Raw genomic sequence first — 23,044 nt, forward strand, 5'->3', positions numbered from 1 at the left:
ACATCTATTGCTGATAAGATTCATTCTCAAGGACTAATTAAAGTGTACAATAAACATAAACCAAATGTAATTTGCAACAGCATTTAATTATCTTTATCCAGTATTACAAATAATACACAAAATAATTAGTCAAGTCATTTGAAAATATAAAAATCCATATCATAGCAGTGTTTCATTTCTCAGTAGTTGAAAGGCAAAACACTCAGCGAACAATTAAATCAACAGCTGCTAAAACAAAACTAAATTGTATATTTCAGTGTAAACTACAAATCAGTGTTTAAGCCACACCTTTACAGATGCAATATTTAATAAAAAAATAAAATAAAAATGACTGTATTTGAGACACACACATGGTTTTGATGAATTATGAGTCTTTCAAACTTTCTTCCGGTTTAAATAATTGCACCACTGAATATGAATACTGCACATGTACAAGTAAACCAATTAAAAGTAGTAAAACTAAGTCGCAAAATGTTTTGTTTTGTCAAAAATACAACACAGCATGTCTTCTGAATCCTAACTAATAAATGCCAAAATTGCTGAATGCCCAAAAAATCAGGAAAGTAATGAATACTACACATAAAAAGCTGAAATACTGTATGACTATCACTTCATAATAACGCACAAGGCTTCTCTGCATAAAAGTAGAATAAGATTTAAAAAAGTAAACAAAACAGAAATCTGAAATTCTAAAGGAACTGCAAACAAATACAGTGTCACGAAGCAAATATCAGTGTGCTTTTTAGTTAAAACTCATCATCACTGATGTCTCCTCTCGTCTGCTCTTGTTCAAACACTTGCTGATGAGGTTCAGACACACTTAAAGACTCCGCCATGATTTCCCCAAGTTCATCAACCTGCTCGGACACCTCAGCGTTGTTTCTGGGATTGAGATATCCGTCATCATTCAGGGAGATCTCGCTGCCTTCATTACAGTCCTCTAGACCGGCTCGACTGTGGTTCACAGGAGAGGACTCTACAGCAGGAGAGACGTCCTCGTTAAACTCTTTATGAAGCAGATCATCACCATCATCTGACTGCAGCGTCTGACGGATGACAGGACTGTACGATGTGATGGGGGCGGCAGGGGGACTTCGCAGATCCTCCTGCAGATTGTCTAGAAGTTTTCGCATTTTGTTCTGATGGGAATATTAGAGACATGGACGTCTGAGTGAACGAGAAAGGAAGTGATGCCAAGGAGTTTTAATACGGAGGGATAAGTTACATGCATTGAAGGATGCTTGGAACTGAGTGCCATATAATGAAATGTTATGATTTGTCTGTTGCTTGCAAAAATATTTATTTATTAATAGAGTAAAAATACACGATTTCAAATAGCTGTTTTCTATGTGAGTATCTGTTAAACTGTAATTTATTTCTGTGTATTTTCAGCATCATTACTCTTCAGTCTTCAGTGTCACATGATCTTCAGAAATCATAATAATATACTCAAGAAACATTTCTGATTAGTATCAATGTTGAAAACAGTTGTGCTGCGCAATATTTTTGTGGAAACTGTCGTGCATTTTATTTTTTCAGGATTCACAGATAAATAGAAAGTTCAAAAGAACAGCATCTATTTAAAAAATAAATATTTTGTAACGTTATATATGTCTTTACTGAGAGTTATGTCTTTTTTCGGACTATAAGTCGCACCTGAGTATTAGTCGCATCAGTCCAAAAATACGTCATGATGAGGAAAAAAACATATATAAGTCGCATTTATTTAAAACCAAGAGAAAACATTACTGTCTCCAGCCACCAGAGGGCGCTCTATGTATTCAGTGTAGACTACAGGAGAACTGAGCAGCATAGAGCGCCCTCTGGCGGCTGGAGACGGTAATGTTTTCTCTTGATTCATTTTTAGTTCAATTCTCTTGGTGCATGTCAAATTATTTTTGATAAATAAGTCGCAGGACCAGCCAAACTATGAAAAAAAAGTGTGACTTATAGTCCGGAAAATACGGTAATTAATAAAAAAAAAAGATTTCCTTCAAAAGGAAATGTGAGCACGAATATCCCATGTTGTTGCAATAATAAGATAAGATGAAGAACTGTTTGTGCTTTTCCTTAATTAAATCACTTTGTATAAAGGCATCAGATTAATGAAATGTAAAATCCAAAATGCTCACCTCATCTAATCGATGTCTGTTCATATCAATGTGACGTTCAAAAACTCTCTTCAGTACCCTGAACAGGACGATACTTCATTAGATAAGTCAAGCAAACAAAAAGTGTCATGCAATTTCTCTTCCTACAAAATAAAAGTCCTCACACACCTGTCAGAGTAAAGGCCTTGTGTTAAGATCTCATTCGTCACGTCTGTAATGAACTCCAGGTACATTAATTCCTCCTCCCTGGTGAAAAGAAGTAGTTCACAAGGTCCAGAGAATGACACACGAATGAAGACACAAATTACTGTTATTACGGTGTGCATGCTTATATTCATGTATCATGTAAATTACATCTTTATTTCTAAAAGTATCTGCTTTGTTAAGAATTTGAAGTGAATATCAGTGGTTTTAATGTCACATTAGTGTAATTCTTGATATATTTCAAGGGTCTGGTGCAAGATACTTACTCTGCTGAAACCTTTCTCATTATGGGAGACCTCATGCCTTCTGGTGAAATCCTGAAACAAAAGAAAATAGCCTTTTCTTTTATATATGCCACTATAAAATTCATTTAATAGGATGTGCATATATAGGATCTGCATGCTTTATTAGAAAACCACAGGGCATTTGTGTGATATACAGAAATCTGGCAGACATCATTTACCTGGAGGATGAGAGAAGAAAATCACTGTCCTTAAACCTGCTGGTCTTGCCGTGATGTCTAAATGAATCCGTTTCTTCATCCGACCACTCATGATCAAGAGTAAATGGCTGCAAAAAGATTAAAACAAGATGTCAGTGCATTTATATTTGAGCTTCTCCTCTGTCTAGATTCAATATGAACATTCATCAACCTGCTTCAACCACTATCAACCAACGGATCCACTTTAAATCATGCATTTTTTAATAATCAACAAATGCGTAAATAAATAAAAGATGCATAAACTGATGCATAAACCAATGCAAAAATAATGCATTAATAAGTAATGCATCAACAATGCATAAATAAATAAATCATAATTCGAACCACAAATAAATAAATGCATTAATAAATTATGTATAACTCGAGCCATAAATTCACGAACAGACACACAGACAGATGCACAGACATACAGACAGACAGACATATGCAGACATACAAACAGATGCACAGACAGACAGACGCACAGAAGCAGACAGACGCAAAGACAGACAAACGCACAGATGCAAAGACAGACCGACAGAAGCAGACAGACAAACGTAAAGACAGACAGACACACACAGACAGACTGAAAGACGCACAAACAGACACAGACAGACAGACACAGACGGACGGACACAGACGGACGGACACAGACGGACGGACAGACAGACAGACACACACAGACATACAGACATATGCAGACATACAAACAGACGCAAAGACAGACAGACAGACAGACAGACGCACAGATGCAAAGACAGACCGACAGAAGCAGACAGACAAACGTAAAGACAGACAGAAAGACTGACAGACACACACAGACACAGACAGACAGACACAGACGTACGGACAGACAGACAGACAGACAGATGCACAGACAGACAGAAGCAGACAGACAAACGTAAAGACAGACAGAAAGACTGACAGACACACACAGACAGACTGACAGACGCACAAACAGACACAGACAGACAGACACAGACGGACGGACAGACAGACGCACGGACACACAGACAGACAGACAGACGCACAGACAGACAGACAGACACAGACAGACAGACACACGGACAGACAGACAGACACAGACAGACAGACGCACAGACAGACAGACAGACACAGACAGACAGAGAGACACAGACAGACAGACAGAGAGACACAGACAGACAGACGCACGGACAGACAGACAGACAGACACAGACAGACAGACAGACAGACAGACACAGACAGACAGACAGACGCACAGACAGACAGACAGACAGACAGACAGACGCACAGACAGACACAGACAGACAGACAGACTGACAGACAGACGCACAGACAGACAGACGCACAGACAGACACAGACAGACAGACAGACAGACGCACAGACAGACAGACGCACAGACAGACAGACAGACAGGCACAGACAGACACAGACAGACACAGACAGACACAGACAGACAGACAGACGCACGGACAGACAGACAGACAGACAGACACAGACAGACAGACAGAGAGACACAGACAGACAGACGCACAGACAGACAGACAGACAGACACAGACAGACAGACAGAGAGACACAGACAGACAGACGCACAGACAGACAGACAGACAGACAGACAGACAGATGCACAGACAGACAGAAGCAGACAGACAAACGTAAAGACAGACAGAAAGACTGACAGACACACACAGACAGACTGACAGACGCACAAACAGACACAGACAGACAGACACAGACGGACGGACAGACAGACGCACGGACACACAGACAGACAGACAGACGCACAGACAGACAGACAGACACAGACAGACAGACACACGGACAGACAGACAGACACAGACAGACAGACGCACAGACAGACAGACAGACACAGACAGACAGAGAGACACAGACAGACAGACAGAGAGACACAGACAGACAGACGCACGGACAGACAGACAGACAGACACAGACAGACAGACAGACAGACAGACACAGACAGACAGACAGACGCACAGACAGACAGACAGACAGACAGACAGACGCACAGACAGACACAGACAGACAGACAGACTGACAGACAGACGCACAGACAGACAGACGCACAGACAGACACAGACAGACAGACAGACAGACGCACAGACAGACAGACGCACAGACAGACAGACAGACAGGCACAGACAGACACAGACAGACACAGACAGACACAGACAGACAGACAGACGCACGGACAGACAGACAGACAGACAGACACAGACAGACAGACAGAGAGACACAGACAGACAGACGCACAGACAGACAGACAGACAGACACAGACAGACAGACAGAGAGACACAGACAGACAGACGCACAGACAGACAGACAGACAGACAGACAGACAGACAGACAGAGAGACACAGACAGACAGACAGAGAGACACAGACAGACAGACGCACGGACAGACAGACAGACAGACACAGACAGACAGACAGACAGACGCACGGACAGACAGACAGACAGACACAGACAGACAGACGCACAGACAGACAGACGCACAGACAGACAGACAGACACAGACAGACGCACAGACAGACAGACAGACGCACAGACAGACACAGACAGACAGACAGCACACAGACAGACAGACGCACAGACAGACAGACGCACAGACAGACAGACAGACAGACGCACAGACAGACACAGACAGACAGACAGACAGACGCACAGACAGACAGACGCACGGACAGACAGACAGACAGACACAGACAGACGCACGGACAGACAGACAGATGCACAGACATGATATTTTGCAGGATGTGTCTCAAAGGTCCTTCAGACTTGCCTGGCGTGACTCCAGCTGTGGAGAATAACCTCGTTTGGACCGTGTGCTGTAGACAACAGAAAAAAAAACCCTGTTAGACTGTCAGGTCTCCACAATAGCATCTGAGACATAATATAATCAGCATAATTGGTTACACCTCCCGTGGTACGTCTCCTGTCGCATGACTTTACAGGCGGACTTCTCCTCCTCAGCTTTCCTTCGCGGAGGAGTGTAATAGCGGTATTGTAAGAGCGTGGACTTGTGGTCTGTTTTGAGCGTTCTCGGGGTGAAGGGTTTCTCCTGAGTGAAGCGATGAGCGTGTTTCAGCAGAACGTCTCCACTGTAGGTCTTCTGTGTGGGATCCTGAAAGCTTCGGTGTTCTCTCTGACTGGGGGACGTGGCACAGGACGGATCCGCGGGATGCCAGTGAGGGTTTGGGCTTCTGTAAGTCAGCTCCGAGGCGGACGGGAAATGACTCGCAGGGGACGGATATACGATTTGTTTGGAGTGGAATGAGGTGCTAATCCTGGGTGAAGACACCAGAGATTGGTCCAGGTAATGATAAGCACTGTCCTCACCCTGAACAGAGGGTCTGCTCTGGAAACAAAGCGTGAACTTCAGCCCCAAGTATACTTTGTTTAAAACAATCTGACATAATTAATTATGTATCTTACATTCTTAGAAGTACAGGAAGTTCTTGAGTTTATCCTAGTGCTCCTCTGGGAAGTAGATCTTCCTGATTGACTCAGAGTGTCTTTCCTTAATTGCTCACGCCGCTTTTGATCAACATCTACAAATATATATAAAAATATTTAAATATATATATATAATATTTATTTTTATATTAAGTAGTGTTAGTACAGCATATCTGGCTAAATACATTTTAAAATATATTTTATTTGATATATTGAATTTATATAAATGTAAGATTTGACATTTTCACACATGAATACATACATTATATTTTAGATATTTTTAAATATAATGTATATATTTATACAATATAAATACATATGGTTAAATACATCTATATTATATATTATATACAATATTTAATTGTATTTATTATATAAATTCATACATGCAATTTAATATAATTTAAATTGCTAAATTATTTTTAAAGTTAAAGTGGTTAAAGTGGACTTGTAATATGGCATGTTTACTTACATTTGACATTGCTATGCATGCTTTTAGGCACTGAACAATCCACAACAGCTAAAAGAAAACAAAATGAATGGGTTAAGCATGTAAAAAGACAAAGAAATTAGGCATAAATTAAATGCAATAAAAATCCAGTGGCTTTAAAATTAAGTTTGGCATCCCTTTAACAGTGTATCTGAATCACCTCTGGCTGAATACAGCTTTTTGTAATGTGACAACATGTGGTCTTTAACCATGTACTGATTCATCAGTTTGCCAGATGAGCCAAGACTGTAACCTGAAAGAAGAATATTAGAGGCATTAAGTTAGCAGTAACGTTACCATGCCTTATAACCACAGTAATACCATGCTACTTTTGTTTATTGTTGTAAATGAACATGATTTAGCGCGTCTCTCTTAAATGCACATGCCATGCATGATTATAAATAGTTTATAACCGTCTCCGTTTGGTCAGATTATTATATTTATTATATATTTAAACGTTACCTGGTTTAGTGTCCATGATGAGAAACTCATACTCCAGATACTCCTGTTTCACCGGAAATCATCGTGCTTAACGTTCACACGAACGTCTGAGGTAATGCAGTCAAATGAATAACACTTGATAAATACATATATGTTATTGTATATTCACAGTTATCATCTTTAACAGATGTTTTGCAAGCTGCTATCTGTCCTCGCTACCGTAAAGCTTCGCCGTCGCCATGTTGGTTACTATGCGTGCGTCTGACGTCATGCAGTCGGTAACGTAATCACGCACATGTCCCCACCTTTGACTCGGCAGTCTTGCTATTTTTTAAATAAAATACAATAATATGAAATAAGCTTATGTGTGAAAACCTTTTGTAGTCGTATAGACCAAATCTGGTTCTCTCTTCTAAAAAGAAACGAAACTAGGGCATAGGCTTGATTTTGATATTGGTGGACAAAAACATATTATATTACATTACATTTAATTTAATTTAATTTAATTATATAATATTATTTGCTGGCCTAAAATATTATGATAATTATGCATTTATAAGATAGGCTTTTGACCTCAGGTAATTAAAGACTTTATTTATAGCTATGGTTGCTAATTTAATCATAGGCTAATTCATAAAGATAGCATTTTTATGTTAGCATATTCATCAGATAATAATTACACAATTTTGATTTATATATATAAAAAATAAATTGGACCAATGATGATTCTGACAGAATCTATACTTGGAATGAGGCGAAATAAGATTCAATATGAATTTTGAGCAATAGTTTGTTATGTGAATGAAGGTAATTGCAAAATCACTGGATACAAACATATGTAGACAATTTTAAACATATGCATCTGCTTTCATAAAATACGACACAACACCAAATATAAACAGTCAAAGTGTAAAACTGTCTTATAAATAAATCTGTAAAGGTGTATTGTATTAAACAGATTTACCAAGATATGTGTTAATTGGAGACTGAATATTTTATCTACAGTAATGCACATGTGGTTATGATGTCATTCCATTACTAATAGATGTGGAGTCTTAAGGAGGTGCAGCAGTCTCATCCATATTTCAAGAGGAATCTCCGGGGGGTTTCTGCTCAATGCATACAGAAGACATCAGCAAATAATGATGAAGAACTATATCCTTGTTGTAGCTCAGAGCTGAGCATGAGACAACACAATTAGCATCTCAAACACATTTTACATTTAAATACTGGTAAAAATGAAACAAACAAAAAAAAAAAAATCTTTCAAATCACGTTTCTAGTATGAAAGAGTGGTATTATTATTACACAGAATATGTGTGTGTGTGTGTGTGTGTGTGTGTGTGTATATATATATATATATATATATAAGGTACAGTAACAGTCATGGGTTAAATTATATTATATTAATATAATAATATAATATATTGTCATATTTAAACAATAAATAAATACAATTAATATTATAATTAAACAAATATATTATGATATGTTAATGTTAACATGCACTGTTAAGAATCATATAATATTGTCATATTTAAATAGTTTTTTTAAATGATTAAATCTAATTTATATGATTATTAAATAAATATTAATATAATATTTACCAATATGCAATGTTAAATATTATAAAATATAAATAAATAACTATAGCTATTATTATTATAAAATAATTAAAAAATATTATTCAATGTTAGATATTAGATAATAACATTGTTGTCATATTTAAATAATTACAAAATATATAAATTATATTTTTATTAATTAATATGTTAAATATTATTGCCATATTGACTTCATAAACATATGGTATTATATAGCAGTGATGGGTAAATAAATATGACTATTATTATTAGCGAAATGAATAATTCATATTGGTGTGTAGTGGTTGATTTGCTGCTGGTGAGGGAGTCCAGCCCTCTGCACCTGCTCTCTCCATGTGCACCGGCTCTGAGCCGCTTCTGCGCCGCCTTCACGCCGGAATACCGCGATGACCAGTGAGTACCACTTTAATCTGTCAGGCTCAACACGACGCGATCATTTCTAAGTTATTATAACAAACACAAATGACTAAAGAGCTGTTTTAATGACTTAAAGCCTGTGGGAATCAAGGCACAAAGGATGAGACGCTGAAACAAAGGCGCGCGCAGAGACGCTCCCAGATGCTCCCAGTGTTTAGCGCTTTATTTGCTTTCCTCAAAGTGATGCCAAGCTGCTGAGACTGAGAGAGATGTTGGGTGGTCACACACTGACGGACAGTGTAGAGATACTGAGAGTTAAAGGCGTGCATCTCTCCTCCTCATCATGCGCTCGGGTCTGGAGCGTGCACTTGTTCTGAGACAGAAGCCAGAATGTGATTGTGACGTGTTATAAAGGATCTCTCTCTGAACTGTGTGCATGCTGTTAGATAACCTTGATAAGGAAAGGCGTGATAATCATGAAATTCCCGTTAGAGAATCCGAGGAAACAGGTGAACTGGGACCCTGAACAAGGTTAGTCGTGTCACTTGGTTATTTCACTCAAGTGCATTACTTATTTACGTCATTCGAGGTTGTGTTGCACTTTATAATGATGAGAAAATATTTCATTTAAATTTGGTCTGAGTATTGCTGGTTTTTTCTTCTTTTTTTGAATCATCAGATTAATTTTTTTCTTCATTCACACACACACACAAGCACACACACACACACACACAGGCTATATATATATTTGAATGAATTAATGAATGAATGTAGCATTTTCAAATTATAATCTGGAAATATATTCCATTTCATAATGCTTTACAAATGTCATAATAATATCATGGCCATTATCAATCACAAAGGGCTATTTTATATAGGTTCATTGAATTGTCATTGTTACATTTGTATGGACGTTCATCATTGTTAATATATCTACTTGATTGGATATTGATTGGTGAGGGCTGGACTGACAGCTTTTATGTCTCAGATGTAATGATATATAGGCATCCTTTGGTCATTCAAAGTCAAAAATGTATGCATTTATTGATTATTAGGCAAAACAACACATGCACATGGAAGTTCAGTTTATTGAATCGATACATTTAATCCATATGGTCTTGCATATATCCCAAACTTGCAATATTTTCTGTTTCGGTTTTACAAATGGACAGTGCTGAAGAATGCTGAGGGGGGCGGAGCCTGCATAAATTGTGGGGTGGTTTGAGCATTACATCATTGTGACTCACAGGCTCCGCCCACTGTCCTCCACAAAGGCAGAGCTGAATGTTTAAACGGGGCGCTCATGTGAACACATGAATGACTCTCAGTAGAGGCCCTGCATGGCTTTGTATAACACTGGTATTATTTCCAATTAATTGATTCATCTTTGTCTGTTTTTAGTGGCTGTTCAGACAAACATCGTCCCGCCGAAGAAGGTCCAGTCCAGTCTGGTTCAGGCCAGCGTAGTGGCCATGCAGAACCCGATGGGCTGTGAGGTGAAAGCCAACGGTCACTGTGTTCTCCCTCGCCTCTCCATCTCGTCCCGCTCGGCCAGTGTGATGACGGGGATGGACACTGGTGCGGACGGGTCTGCTCTCCACTCGGTCATGAAGTGGAAGACGGTGGTGACCGTGTTTGTGGTGGTGGTGATGTATCTGGTGTGCGGCGGTCTGGCCTTCTGCGCGCTGGAGCAACCCTTCGAGAGCAACCAGAAGGACAGCATCACGCAGGAGAAGGCCCAGTTCCTGCAGAGGAACCCCTGCGTCTCTCCAGCCGAGCTCGAGGCTCTCATCAAGGTGAGAGCAGACCCAGAGAGATATCAGCTCACGACAGACTAAAGTAATAAATATTAACATATTTCCAATAATACGTCTTAGTAAGATGAGATTGAAATGATTCACATATATAATAAAGCAGTGATTGAGAGATTGAAAGCAAGGCTCCTCAGAAGATGTGAGATGTTCTGGAGGCTCGTGAAGATCATTCCTCCGCTGAGGAACGGTGAAAGTAAAGCTCCTGGAAACAAATGCTCCTCAAAAGATCCTGATCATATCATATTCATACCATCATATATTTGAGGCTCACTGATTTTTCAAAAACAAACAAAAAAAGATTCATGGAGATCTTTTAGAGAAGTGAAGAGATATTCAACTCATAAGAGACATAATATATTACAGAAAATAGAAAAAATATATTGTACTGCAATGGCCATTTTCAACATTTAAATCAGCCCAAATTAAAGAAGGCTGTATAATAGATAGTAACATTATTTATTAAAACATTTTACAATTTATAATTTTAGTAATAGCTTTAACAGTTTCATTTTATTTAATTTATTTTACATTACTCTAATGGGCATTTAAAAAAATAAAATAAATAAATTCTCATAAAATCTATTTCATAATAAAGTGTTAATGGCTAATAATGTACAATATATATATATATATTTATATATATATATATATATATATATATATATATATAGTTATATATATATATTTTTTTATTTCAATTGATTTTGGGGCAGATTATTATTGTAATTTTTTTTATCCTTAGTAATTTAGTTGTGAAAGCTGAGGCTTTAAAATACTACTTTTACCTATGCAATCAGTATCATAAAATAGAAATGTAAACCACCGTTCACACTTTTCTTGGGTGACACTCTCATCTTAGGATGTCTTAAGACCCAAATGAGCTTTTTCCAGCTATGTTGGGGGTCAGCAACAACCTTCATGGTCATTTGAACCACACATCTCCTCTGCTGTTTCCTCCGGCTGACGCTGAGCTCTAATTGATCGGTAAATGTCACTCCAAGACACACATGAATCCATCTGACCATCATCAGGAATATCAGCTCTCACTTCTGCCAGCAAACACTCACTTCAGGCTGAACTTTGGATGCCGTGATAAAGCACACGCTTTATGTGTTACATAACAGAGAGCACATATATATCTCATATATGGAAAGCAAATTAGCTTAGCTTTGCATTGATTTCTCACAGAAGCACATCCTACAGTCAGCCTGGGAATACTGGAAGGGTGGATGAGATGGTTGGGAAACATTTCCATCATATAACAGGCTTTCTTTGTACTAATTTCATGTTTAATAACAATACAAGCTGTAAAGGTTATTGTTCATGGTTAATTCTTCATAATCAATAATTAAAACATCATCTCAAATAGGACTTTCATCTCAAGGTTAACTGGGGCTCGCCGATTCAAGCGTTTCCATGCAAATGAGTTTCCAGGGATCTATAATAACAAGGAAGCAGATGGTCACTAATAAACAGATCACAGTTTAGTGATGTTTGAGACAGAAAGCTAGCATACTGCATATTTAACTGTATTCTGTTTACTAGTAGTGTATGCCACACAAGGTTATTATCATTTACTATATATAAATATATATATATATCAGCTAGTTGCCAAGGGAATACTCTCTCTCTCTTTGTATAATATTTTCGTTACTTTACATAAAATACATAATAAAAATGAAAACAACAACAACAAAATAAAATCATTAAAAACTTTTTCATTATTTAAAATAAAATAAATATAATAAAATCAAAAATTTAAAAACCTTATAACTATTTTATTTCAGCTATTTGCAGTGAAAAAACAGAAAAGAAAAACTAATAATTATAAAATATTATATTTTCAAATAAAACAAAGTTTTTGTTACTTGGAAAATAATAATTCAAAAAAATTACATAAAAGAAAAATACTGAAATAAATATTTATTGCAGGTAGTTGCCAAGGAAACATTTTTCATAATTGTTTTTAGTGGTCGATCGATATTAGTTTTTTTTTTTTTTTTTTACAGCCAATGCCGATATCTTGGAAAACAGGGTGGGGCAGATAGCCGATTTATATATATTTATATATATATATATATATATATATATATATATATATATATATATATATATATATATATATATATATATATATATATCTACATATGAAAAATACTTTGTCATTTATTTGTTTATTTTATGCATTTATAATTTCTTAAATATGAAATTTATATATATATATATATATATATATATATATATATATATATATATATATATATATATATATTCACAAATAAATAATTATTTAATAAAAATATAATTAAAAAGGAAGTAACCACTGTAACCAATAGTGCACTCAGTATTCTGGGAAGTTTGAGTGCACCTCAAACACATCTGCCACGCAGAAAAACTTATCGCCCGATGCCGATATTTAAAAAAAATATCAGCCGATAAATCATCCTTGCCGATATATCGGTCAACCATTAATTGTTTAGGTTAATTTTGAAGTAATATAATTACTAAAACTGAAAAATAATAATAAAATTAACAGTAAACTACACAGGATCATTTCATAAAAATGAACTCAAAATATTATTAATAAATAATAAAATAGTACACACATGGCCGCACTGCATGAAATGTTTAAATCATCAAGTGACCATGTGACCCAGTTTACTGAGAGTTCAGTCAAACCTGACAATAACTGCATATGTGAGTGAGCCGATACACGCCTACATCCTTTTTCATTTCTCACCTATATATGTCATGTAAACATCCTTTGTGACTCATAATGTGCCCCTCCATTACAAATGGTAATTAAACTCATGCCAAAAAAAAAAAAAAAAAAAAAAAAAATCAATTCTCTATTTCCAACTGAGACAGTTGAAATGGAGCCCTCGATAAGGAATAGACTCTGAGGTAATCAATTATTAATTGTTTTGCCCGATGACATTCTGATGCTTGTCAATCAATAACAGCACAGCAGATACTATATACAGTAAAATAAAAAATGATACACACACACACACACACACATATATATATGTATACATGAGTCATCACTCTATATCTCCAATAATACATCTTAGTAAGATGAGATTGAAATGATCCAAACATAATGCAATGCAAGCCAATGCTGATTTAGTGCTGAAGAAATAAAGGCTCCTCAGAAGATGTGAGATGTTCTGGAGGCTTGTGAAGATCATTCCTGTGTCAAACAGTAGTAGAACATGATACAGTAGGCTTTATAGTGATAATATCTAATTTCCCTAACTGAGGGACTAGTAGAAACATCTGAGAGGAAAAACACTCAATCGAAATCTCCATTTAAACAAAGTACTAGTCTAAGACAAACAATTGAGAAATTGTGCTGTAACTGGTTCAAAAACAGAACACTTTGTAGGGAACATAAAGCAACATTATACTAAAGATTGAGCTCAAAAATGCCTTTAAACTCAGTCTGTCATGTGGACATGTCTCTGTCCTGTCATGCGAGACCAGATGGCTGTTGTCGGTGTTGTCGTTCTTGGCTGTGAGCATGTCTGAGTCAAAAAATGTCCCACCTGCAGGATTCTTGACAAGTAGAAACATTACCAAGAGAAAAAACGTTTCTTGCTGAAAGCATGTTTATTTTATTGTGCGTTTTCTCTTTGATATCACCTAACTTATTTCTGTCAAGACCACTATCCTAAAAATGATAGACACTTAGCCTACAGAACAGAATAAGGAGATGTCATTAATGTACTTAATGATATTTAAGTGTAAAACATTGCTCAAAGTAAAGGAGTCTGATTCAACAATGAATATCAGAAAGCCAAGTCCTGAATGTGGAGAAAGGAGGAGCTGGGGATGGAGGAGGGTATTTTGCTCCTAAACAAGCGAAAATGCTACTGAATAGAGCTTATATAGAAATGCAGTGATAGGTGTTGTATTCCTATAGGTAGATGTGATCAGTTGAGAGTCTAAGTGTGACCCTATACACTTAATTTATTCTAATATTTTATAGGACTGATTGCAGACCATACATTTCTACTGCTCTAAGAATATCCCTGTTACTCTAGGTACAAATATATCTTTATGATTACGAAAAGCAAGATTTGGACAGGACTTAATGATTTATTGACTACATTGTACTAAGCCTAATCCATTTATACAACTTATTCTTTAAATAGTTTGAGAAGAGCCACAAATTAAATTCAATTACTGACAGATGGAGCGGATTGATTTTCAGTGCAGGATTTTTAGACACTGAGCCACAAAGAGGGTGGTTTGACATCATATCAGGCACTTAGCAATTACATCAAAGTCTAATTAGCATTCTTGTGAAGTACTTTGAGAAATGAGAGTTTCTGTCATTACGCGGGGTGACTCAGGGGAAATGGCTTTTTTAAAATGATTTGCTAATATTGTTATACTTTGGTCACTTAGAGTCACCGAAGCACTTCCAAAATGGCTTTTTGAGTGTTTCTTTCTTATGTGCATCTTTTCCCAGCATGCAGTAGATGCGGTCAGTGCTGGAGTGAGTCCCATTGGAAACACGTCTAATAACTCCAGCCATTGGGACCTCAGCAGCGCGTTCTTCTTCGCTGGAACCGTCATCACTACAATAGGTAAAATTGACCAACCATCTCAATAACACTTCTCCAATACATCACACTATGAGAAATACATCATGTTAGCATTATGAGAAATAGTAAAAACATTTTGTAAGTGCTTTCTTATTGACCTTAAATGGTAAATGCTGTTTTATGTTGACTTTAGATGATACAATAGGTTTTACATTGACTTTAAGTTATAAAATTGACTTCAAATTGTTTATGTTAAATTTAAATGATAAATGCTGTTTTATATTGACATCAAATAGTAAAATTTGTTGCAAAAGCCTTTTTACATGGACTTGGAAATTGTAAAATTAGTTGCTAAAGCTGTTTTACATGGACTTTAAATGTTAAAATTAGTCGCTAAAGCTGTTTTACATGGACTTTAAATGGTAATATGTGCTGCAAATGCCATTTTACAGACTTTAAATTGTAAAATTGGCACCAAATGCTGTTTTCTATTGACTTCTAATGGTAATTTATTACTTTTTTTTTTTTTGCTGTTCTCAGAAAAATAACAAACTCCTGACAAACAGTGTTTTCTACAATGAAAAAAATATGTTTTGTGGTGAAGAAAATACTACATAAAACAAATGTAATTTCTAAATAAAATAATTTAGCTAGGCAAGAATGAAAAAAGTTAAAGTAAATTCTATGTTAGTACTCTATTTAAGCTTGTATAAATATAAATTAGAACTCACATTTTACTAAGAACCGTTTGTTATATTTACAAGGATTCTTTAAGTCAATATCAAAGTTATGATCCCATATTTCCCATCATGCACTGGGGCATGAATAATTAAAAATGTTACATTTTTCACTGTTTTTGAGTTGTATTTACACTGTTTTATGGTTACGTTTGATGCCAGGTTTAGTAACTTACTGTTTTGTGACATCTGGAGTTTATTTTCTACTCAAAATGAATTTGATTTATAGTCAAACCCTATTCACTGATTGTTACCATCATTGTGTATGGTGTTCCAAGTATTGAGGTCTCTTTGTATATTTGAGTAAGAATTATATTGAGTGAACCTATTATCTTTAAATGATAGCAAGCTGTCTATTCGTTTACAGATTTTACTTAACTCAGTACTTAAGTTTTGCTTAAAATATATATGTGCAAACCTTGCAAAAGAAATATATATATATTTTTTTTTATCTCTTTATTTGACATGGACATACAATTACATTGGACGAACCATATGCATTGGTTTTAGTGTTATAGCATGAATGCTAATTTTCAACACCTGTAAATGAAGAGAAACTTTATTATTTATTTTATTTTTCAGTGAATTAAACGAACTGTAAAAAAGCACACTTTTTTACAGTGATGAACAATGATGTTTAAGTAAAATTTACACACACACACACACACACACACACACACACACACACACACACACACACACACACACACACACACACACACACACACACACACAAAAGAGTCATTCCTTAAACATTTCTATTTAAAGGTACTAATAATTATGTTTGGACTTTTACTTGTCCAATTTTTGTAAAAGAACTAGCCGTAAATCCGACTCCACATTCTTTCATTGTAGTTTACACATTGCATGTTTTACTTTTGCACAATATTTGCACTAACCTTCAAGAGTATTACTGCAGAGCTTTGAGCTCAGATCTCCTCTCTGACTGAAATTGTTTAGTCTGTCCTTGTCTTAACTTCCCTTTTGTTCAGCAGTCTGTAATTACTGCCATGTTCTCTCGGTGGAAGCCACCAATTGTCTCCCTCTGGATCTATGCATGTGGGTTTAATAGAGGGGGTCAACTAGAGCGGTTTGTTTTTTTAACGATTAAATAAGCTCTTGTCTTCTCCACCCACATCTACAGGCTATGGAAACATCACCCCCAGGACTGAGGGTGGCAAGATTTTCTGCATCCTTTACGCCATATTTGGCATCCCACTGTTTGGCTTCCTCTTGGCCGGGATCGGGGATCAGCTAGGAACTGTGTTTATGAAGAGCATCCTGAAGGTGGAGAAAGTTTTCAGGGTGAGTCGACTTACTTAAAGCATATTCTACTGAGGATAATTAATTAATAGTTGGTTATGTAAATACATATATCTGCTACCCTCTACAGCAAAAACACAAGCAAATAAGCCAGACCAAAATCCGTGTCACCTCCACCATACTCTTCATCATTGCTGGCTGCATCATTTTTGTCACCATCCCAGCAGTGATTTTCAAACACATCGAGGGATGGAGTACTTTAGAAGCCATTTACTTCGTTGTCATTACTCTCACAACCGTCGGCATTGGAGATTATGTAGCAGGTGGGTGGTCTGGCGAAGGCATTTTACATAACTTTGCCTAGTACAGTGCTTCATTTTTATAGCAAATGCAGTTTTTTAGACTTTAAATGGTGCACTTTGATGTAAATGCTATTTCTGTTGACTTTAAATGGTAAAGTCTGCTGCAAATGCTGTTTTAACTTTACTTTAAATGGTCAAATTTGCTGCAAATGCTGTTTTACCTTGACTTTAAATGGTTAAATTGGCTGCAAATGCTATTTAACCCTGACTTTAAATGGTTAAATTGGCTGCAAATGCTGTTTTACCTTGACTTTAAATGGTTAAATTGGCTGCAAATGCTGTTTTACCTTGACTTTAAATGGTTAAATTGGCTGCAAATGCTGTTTTACCTTGACTTTAAATGGTTAAATTGGCTGCAAATGCTGTTTTACCTTGACTTAAAATGGTAAATTCTGCTGCAAATGCTGTTTTACATTGACTTTAAATGGTAAAATTTGCTGCAAATGCTGTTTTACCTTGACTTTAAATGGTTAAATTGGCTGCAAATGCTATTTAACCCTGACTTTAAATGGTTAAATTGGCTGCAAATGCTGTTTTACCTTGACTTTAAATGGTTAAATTGGCTGCAAATGCTGTTTTACCTTGACTTTAAATGGTTAAATTGGCTGCAAATGCTGTTTTACCTTGACTTTAAATGGTTAAATTGGCTGCAAATGCTGTTTTACCTTGACTTAAAATGGTAAATTCTGCTGCAAATGCTGTTTTACATTGACTTTAAATGGTAAAATTTGCTGCAAATGCTGTTTTACCTTGACTTTAAATGGTTAAATTGGCTGCAAATGCTGTTTTACCTTGGATTTAAATGGTTAAATTGGCTGCAAATGCTGTTTTACCTTGGATTTAAATGGTTAAATTGGCTGCAAATGCTGTTTTACCTTGGATTTAAATGGTTAAATTGGCTGCAAATGCTGTTTTACCTTGGATTTAAATGGTGAAATTTTCTGCAAATGCTGTTTACTGTTGACTTTAAATGGAAAATTCTGTTTTATGTTAACTTTAAAGTGGTAAATGCTATTTCTCATTGAATTTAAAGTGTTAAATGATGCTTTGATGAATTTAAAGTGTTAAATATTTTGTTTTATATTTACTTTAAATGGTAAAATTAGTTACTAATGCTGTTTTACGTTGGCTTAAAATAGTACAATTTGCTGTAAATGCTGTTTTACATTGATTTCAAATGGCATATTGTGTTGCAAGTGCTTTTTTATGTTGGCTTGAAGTAGTCAGTTTGGCTGGAAATGCTGTTTTGTGTTGATATTAAATGGTACATTTTAGTTTAGTTTAAAATTATAGTTAAGATCATTCCATTCCACTGGAATGTTTGTTTTGGACCACATTTTTTGGCCGCCTCATTCTGTTCATATAGTGTATTAATTATTATTATTTTTATTTTTAAAGGTGGAGATCAAAAAATAGAATACATGAAATGGTACAAACCTCTGGTCTGGTTCTGGATTTTGGTGGGTCTGGCGTATTTCGCTGCGGTCCTGAGCATGATTGGAGACTGGTTCAGGGTTCTGTCCAAGAAAACAAAAGAAGAGGTATGATATGTCAAACATGATCTCCAATATACATAATCACATTACATGATCACCAATAAACAATCTTTATCGTGATCATATCAAGCCCAGTTGCTGTTAAAAAGAAAAACTATTTCACTGTGAAATACATCATATTATGAAAAATAGTTGAAAAACAGTATGTCGACTATATATGGTAACATTGTTTACAAATGCCATTATGTTGACTGTAAATGGTACAATTCGTTGCATATGCCATTTTATTCTTGACTTTAAATAGTAAAATCTGTTGCAAATGCAGTTTCATGTTTACTTATAATGGTAGAATCCATTGCAAACTCAGTTAAGTTGATTTTAAATGGTAAAATCAGTTGCAATATATTTTGTACATTGATTTTAATGGCAAAATTAGCTACTGTTGCTGTTTTACATAGATTTTTTTAAATTAAATTAGTTAAAGTGGATATTAAATGGTTAAATCCAATGCAAACTCAGTATTATGTTGATTTAAAAATGGTAAAATCTGTTGCAAACGTAGTTAAGTTGATTTTAAATGATTTGCTAAATCGTTTTTTACATTGATTTTAAATGATTAATTTAGTTGAAAATGATTTTTTACCTTGGCTTTAAATGGTAAAATCTGTTGCAAAATGTTTTTTTTTTACCTTGTTTTTATTAATATTATAGTTTTAAATGAGCTGCAATTGCTGTTTTACTTTGATTTTAAATGATTCAATTAGTTGCAAATATTTTTTTGCACTGGCTTTAAGTGGTAAAATTATTTGCAAATGCAGTTTTGTGGTGGCTTTAAATTGAAACATTTGTAGCAGTTCTGTTTACTTAGATTTTAAATGATAACATTTGTAACAAATGCAGTTTTTCAGTGACTTTAAATAAATAGTGAAATTAGTTGCAAACTCTGAAATTAGATGCTAATTCAGATGTTAAATAGATAAAGTAAAATATAATTTGCGAATGATTTTACCAAAGTCAACATAAAGCAATAAATGTATGAATAATTGTACTATCTAAAACAGGTTGGAGGGTTTAAGGCCCATGCGGCAGAATGGAAGGCAAATGTTCGGGCAGAGTTACGTGAGACACGGAGACGCTTCAGTGGAGAGATCCACGACAAACTTCAGCGTGCAGCCACCATCCGCAGCATGGAGCGCAGACGTCTGGGTCTGGAGCAGAGGGCGCATTCGCTGGACATGCTGTCACCTGAAAAGCGTGCAGTCTTTGCTAGGCTGGACGCCCGGCGCTTTAAGACCTCCTCACAGGAGAGCATCGACACTAAACTGAACAACCTGCGCCTGAAAGCCGAGCACAGTGAACAGCAGGCGTCCTCCGAGGAGAACATCTTCAACCGCTTCGGCTCGCTCACCAAACTGGCCAAACGCAACCGGAGCAAAGATCTCCACAGGAACATCCCAGAAGACGGCAGCAAGCTGAGCGATGTCCTCAGCAGCAACAGCAGCAACGTCACTCTGGGAGAAGAGAGAAGCGAGGACGAGGAGGAGATGGAGGAAGAGAAAACAGCAATGGAGGCCAACACTGGCTTCACCTGTCTGCCTAACTTCCCCGAGGAACCCAAACAGAAGAACAGTTTCGCTCCGGCTCAGGCCACAGAACAAGAGCGAAATAAAAGACTGGAGCAGAAAGAACATCAACCGTAAGCAGACGATGACAGGGTGAACATGTGCCTTGTAACATGTGTTTCGTAAGCTGCTGCTTGACTCGTTACGATCAACTGCAGCTGATTTTCACTGTGACAAAAGATACGTTGCCAAAAATGAGAAAAAAAAGACTGAGAACTCAAGGAATACAGACTGACATCAGCTTCAAGAGACAGTTCACCAAAAACCTGGGAATTCTGCCAATGCTCACAAACCCTCATGTTGCTCCAAACCTGAATGAATTTCTTTCCTCAGTGGAAAAATCTCTCAAAAATATCAAAAATAAAAGTACCATAGTAATAGACTGTATGACTCACGATGCATTGTGTGAGAAACTGAAACTGAAGTTCTTTACTTAAAACTTATCAAATTTAAAAACCGCTCAATCATTGAACAATAACCGATGGCGCTTTATGCCGTTTTTCAGTGAATAACACTTTTTTAGGAGCTTACTATTAATCAAAATTATTATTATTATTAAGATGTGAAAGACCTTCTGCAATATATCTGCTTTAGTCAGTTTCACACAAAAAGCAATGGGTTTGAAGTGACATGAGATCACGTACAGTTTTGTCCTTTTTAGATGAACTATACATTTAAAATGTATTATTTATGTTCTTTACAACCTCACGACTGATAGAAGAGTGAACAGAGACTTTCTGAAGGACTTTTGCTTCGTTCAAAGGTGTGCTAAGGATCGCAGGAAACCTTTTTTTGCTGTAAATCGCGGTGTCTTTTGGAAAGCAAACCTGCATGATTATCAACTGCTGCTCAGTCCGTCATCTATGATGGCAAATCACAAACTTCTATGAAACATTTCTTCAGTTTCGTTGAAAAATTGACACATTCACAATAATCTTTTGATGCTTGAGTTTAAACAACAACGAGTTTATAGCTGTTGGTGAAATGCTGCATTCACAGTGAACTCTAAACATTTCAACCCCCTGAAAATAACAGGAATTAAAGCAATAGTGATGATATTCAAGAAATGTCACTAGAAGTATTCAAATGATGAAGAAATGGCATCTTTATGTGGTATACAGTGAACCCCAAAAACTATCAGGACTCTTACATTACACATAAGAATGTGTGAATATCATTGCATTCAGAAATATATCATTTTACAGCAAGATGTATTTCCTATAAAGGAAGATGCAACCTTTACAAAACATATCCCAAAAACTGTGTACCATTTTAAATGATTAAACAATGCATCTAGTGCTGAAAATGAAAACAGTCAGAACTGATTTATACAAAAATGTATTTAATTAATTAATTAAAGTGATTTTTTTTTTAATAAAAAACTATGTGAAACACATCACATGAAAAATAGCTTATAAAATGGTCAAATGTGTAGCAGTTTTAATACAAATGATTGTTTTACATTGACTTTAATTGATACAATTTGTTGCATTTTAATTTGTCTTTAAATTGTTAAATTAGATGCAAATCATGTTTGACGTTGACTTAAAAAAAATTATATTAATTTTTTACATTCTGCTATTATTTGATTTAAAATGGTTTAATTTGTAGTTACATTGGCTTTAAAATTAGATGCAAATGCTGTTTACATTTTTTTTTAGAGACAGATATTTTAAAATACTTTTTGGGGTTGCTGTATATCCACAGTTATTTCATTATTGCCATAAAACAGTCTGATTTGTTAAGTTTCACTTGATTTCAGTTCATAACTGAACAAAGTCCTCCACTGTAACTCCAAAATATGGTAGTCATGCTCTGTGTTGTCATGGTGATCACATTAACATTTGTGCAAGCATTACATCGAATGTAATGAGTGCCTTTGGGAAAATAAATCATGAAACGTGGCTTTGGCTTTCTTGCACTTACAGATTTTTTTCTTTCAAGTTGGAAAGTCAGGCAGAAAACCTGGAAAGGTGTCCAAAAATGCAATTAAAACACATCAGTGAGTGAATCACAGTTCCTACATTACATAACATACGTTGTATGTATG

General features: G+C 35.8%; 2 protein-coding genes across 4 annotated transcripts; one reads left to right on the forward strand and one right to left on the reverse strand.

Moving 5' to 3' along the window:
• Nucleotides 1-175: 175 nt before the first annotated feature.
• On the reverse strand, nt 176-7,446 carry spata7 (spermatogenesis associated 7). Of its 2 annotated transcripts, none has more exons than XM_026286385.1 (11): nt 7,208-7,446; nt 6,906-6,998; nt 6,728-6,775; nt 6,235-6,350; nt 5,718-6,157; nt 5,582-5,627; nt 2,779-2,885; nt 2,582-2,632; nt 2,280-2,357; nt 2,133-2,190; nt 176-1,139 (listed from the first exon to the last, which is right to left on the reverse strand). In XM_026286385.1, the coding sequence occupies exons 1-11, from the start codon at nt 7,221-7,223 to the stop codon at nt 747-749; spliced, it is 1,446 nt and encodes a 481-aa protein (XP_026142170.1). In that variant the 5' UTR covers nt 7,224-7,446; the 3' UTR covers nt 176-746. The 2 variants fall into 2 exon arrangements, with proteins under 2 accessions (XP_026142170.1, XP_026142172.1); XM_026286387.1 differs by having other exon boundaries at nt 880-1,167.
• Nucleotides 7,447-9,077: 1,631 nt separating this feature from the next.
• Nucleotides 9,078-22,898, forward strand: kcnk10b (potassium channel, subfamily K, member 10b). 2 transcript variants are annotated; one of them, XM_026286389.1, is made up of 7 exons: nt 9,078-9,183; nt 10,549-10,943; nt 15,439-15,556; nt 17,396-17,556; nt 17,645-17,837; nt 19,275-19,417; nt 20,434-22,898. In XM_026286389.1, the coding sequence occupies exons 1-7, from the start codon at nt 9,177-9,179 to the stop codon at nt 21,070-21,072; spliced, it is 1,656 nt and encodes a 551-aa protein (XP_026142174.1). In that variant the 5' UTR covers nt 9,078-9,176; the 3' UTR covers nt 21,073-22,898. The 2 variants fall into 2 exon arrangements, with proteins under 2 accessions (XP_026142174.1, XP_026142173.1); XM_026286388.1 differs by lacking the exon at nt 9,078-9,183 and adding an exon at nt 9,194-9,678.
• Nucleotides 22,899-23,044: the final 146 nt, after the last annotated feature.

Source organism: Carassius auratus, chromosome 17 (genome assembly GCF_003368295.1).
Source record: "Carassius auratus strain Wakin chromosome 17, ASM336829v1, whole genome shotgun sequence".
NCBI classification, from domain to species: Eukaryota; Metazoa; Chordata; class Actinopteri; order Cypriniformes; family Cyprinidae; genus Carassius; species Carassius auratus.

Bases quoted from the DNA above. Each gene is read 5' to 3' on its own strand.
- spata7 (XM_026286385.1), bottom strand. The intron at 6,776-6,905 runs GTGATTCAGATA...GTTTTCTTTTAG, and splicing joins AAAGCTGTATTCAGCCAGAG to CTGTTGTGGATTGTTCAGTG. The intron at 1,140-2,132 runs GTGAGCATTTTG...TATTCCCATCAG, and splicing joins ACAGACATCGATTAGATGAG to AACAAAATGCGAAAACTTCT.
- kcnk10b (XM_026286388.1), top strand. From the start codon at position 9,624: ATGAAATTCCCGTTAGAGAATCCGAGGAAACAGGTGAACTGGGACCCT. The intron at 9,679-10,548 runs GTTAGTCGTGTC...GTCTGTTTTTAG, and splicing joins GAACTGGGACCCTGAACAAG to TGGCTGTTCAGACAAACATC. The intron at 17,557-17,644 runs GTGAGTCGACTT...TACCCTCTACAG, and splicing joins AGGTGGAGAAAGTTTTCAGG to CAAAAACACAAGCAAATAAG.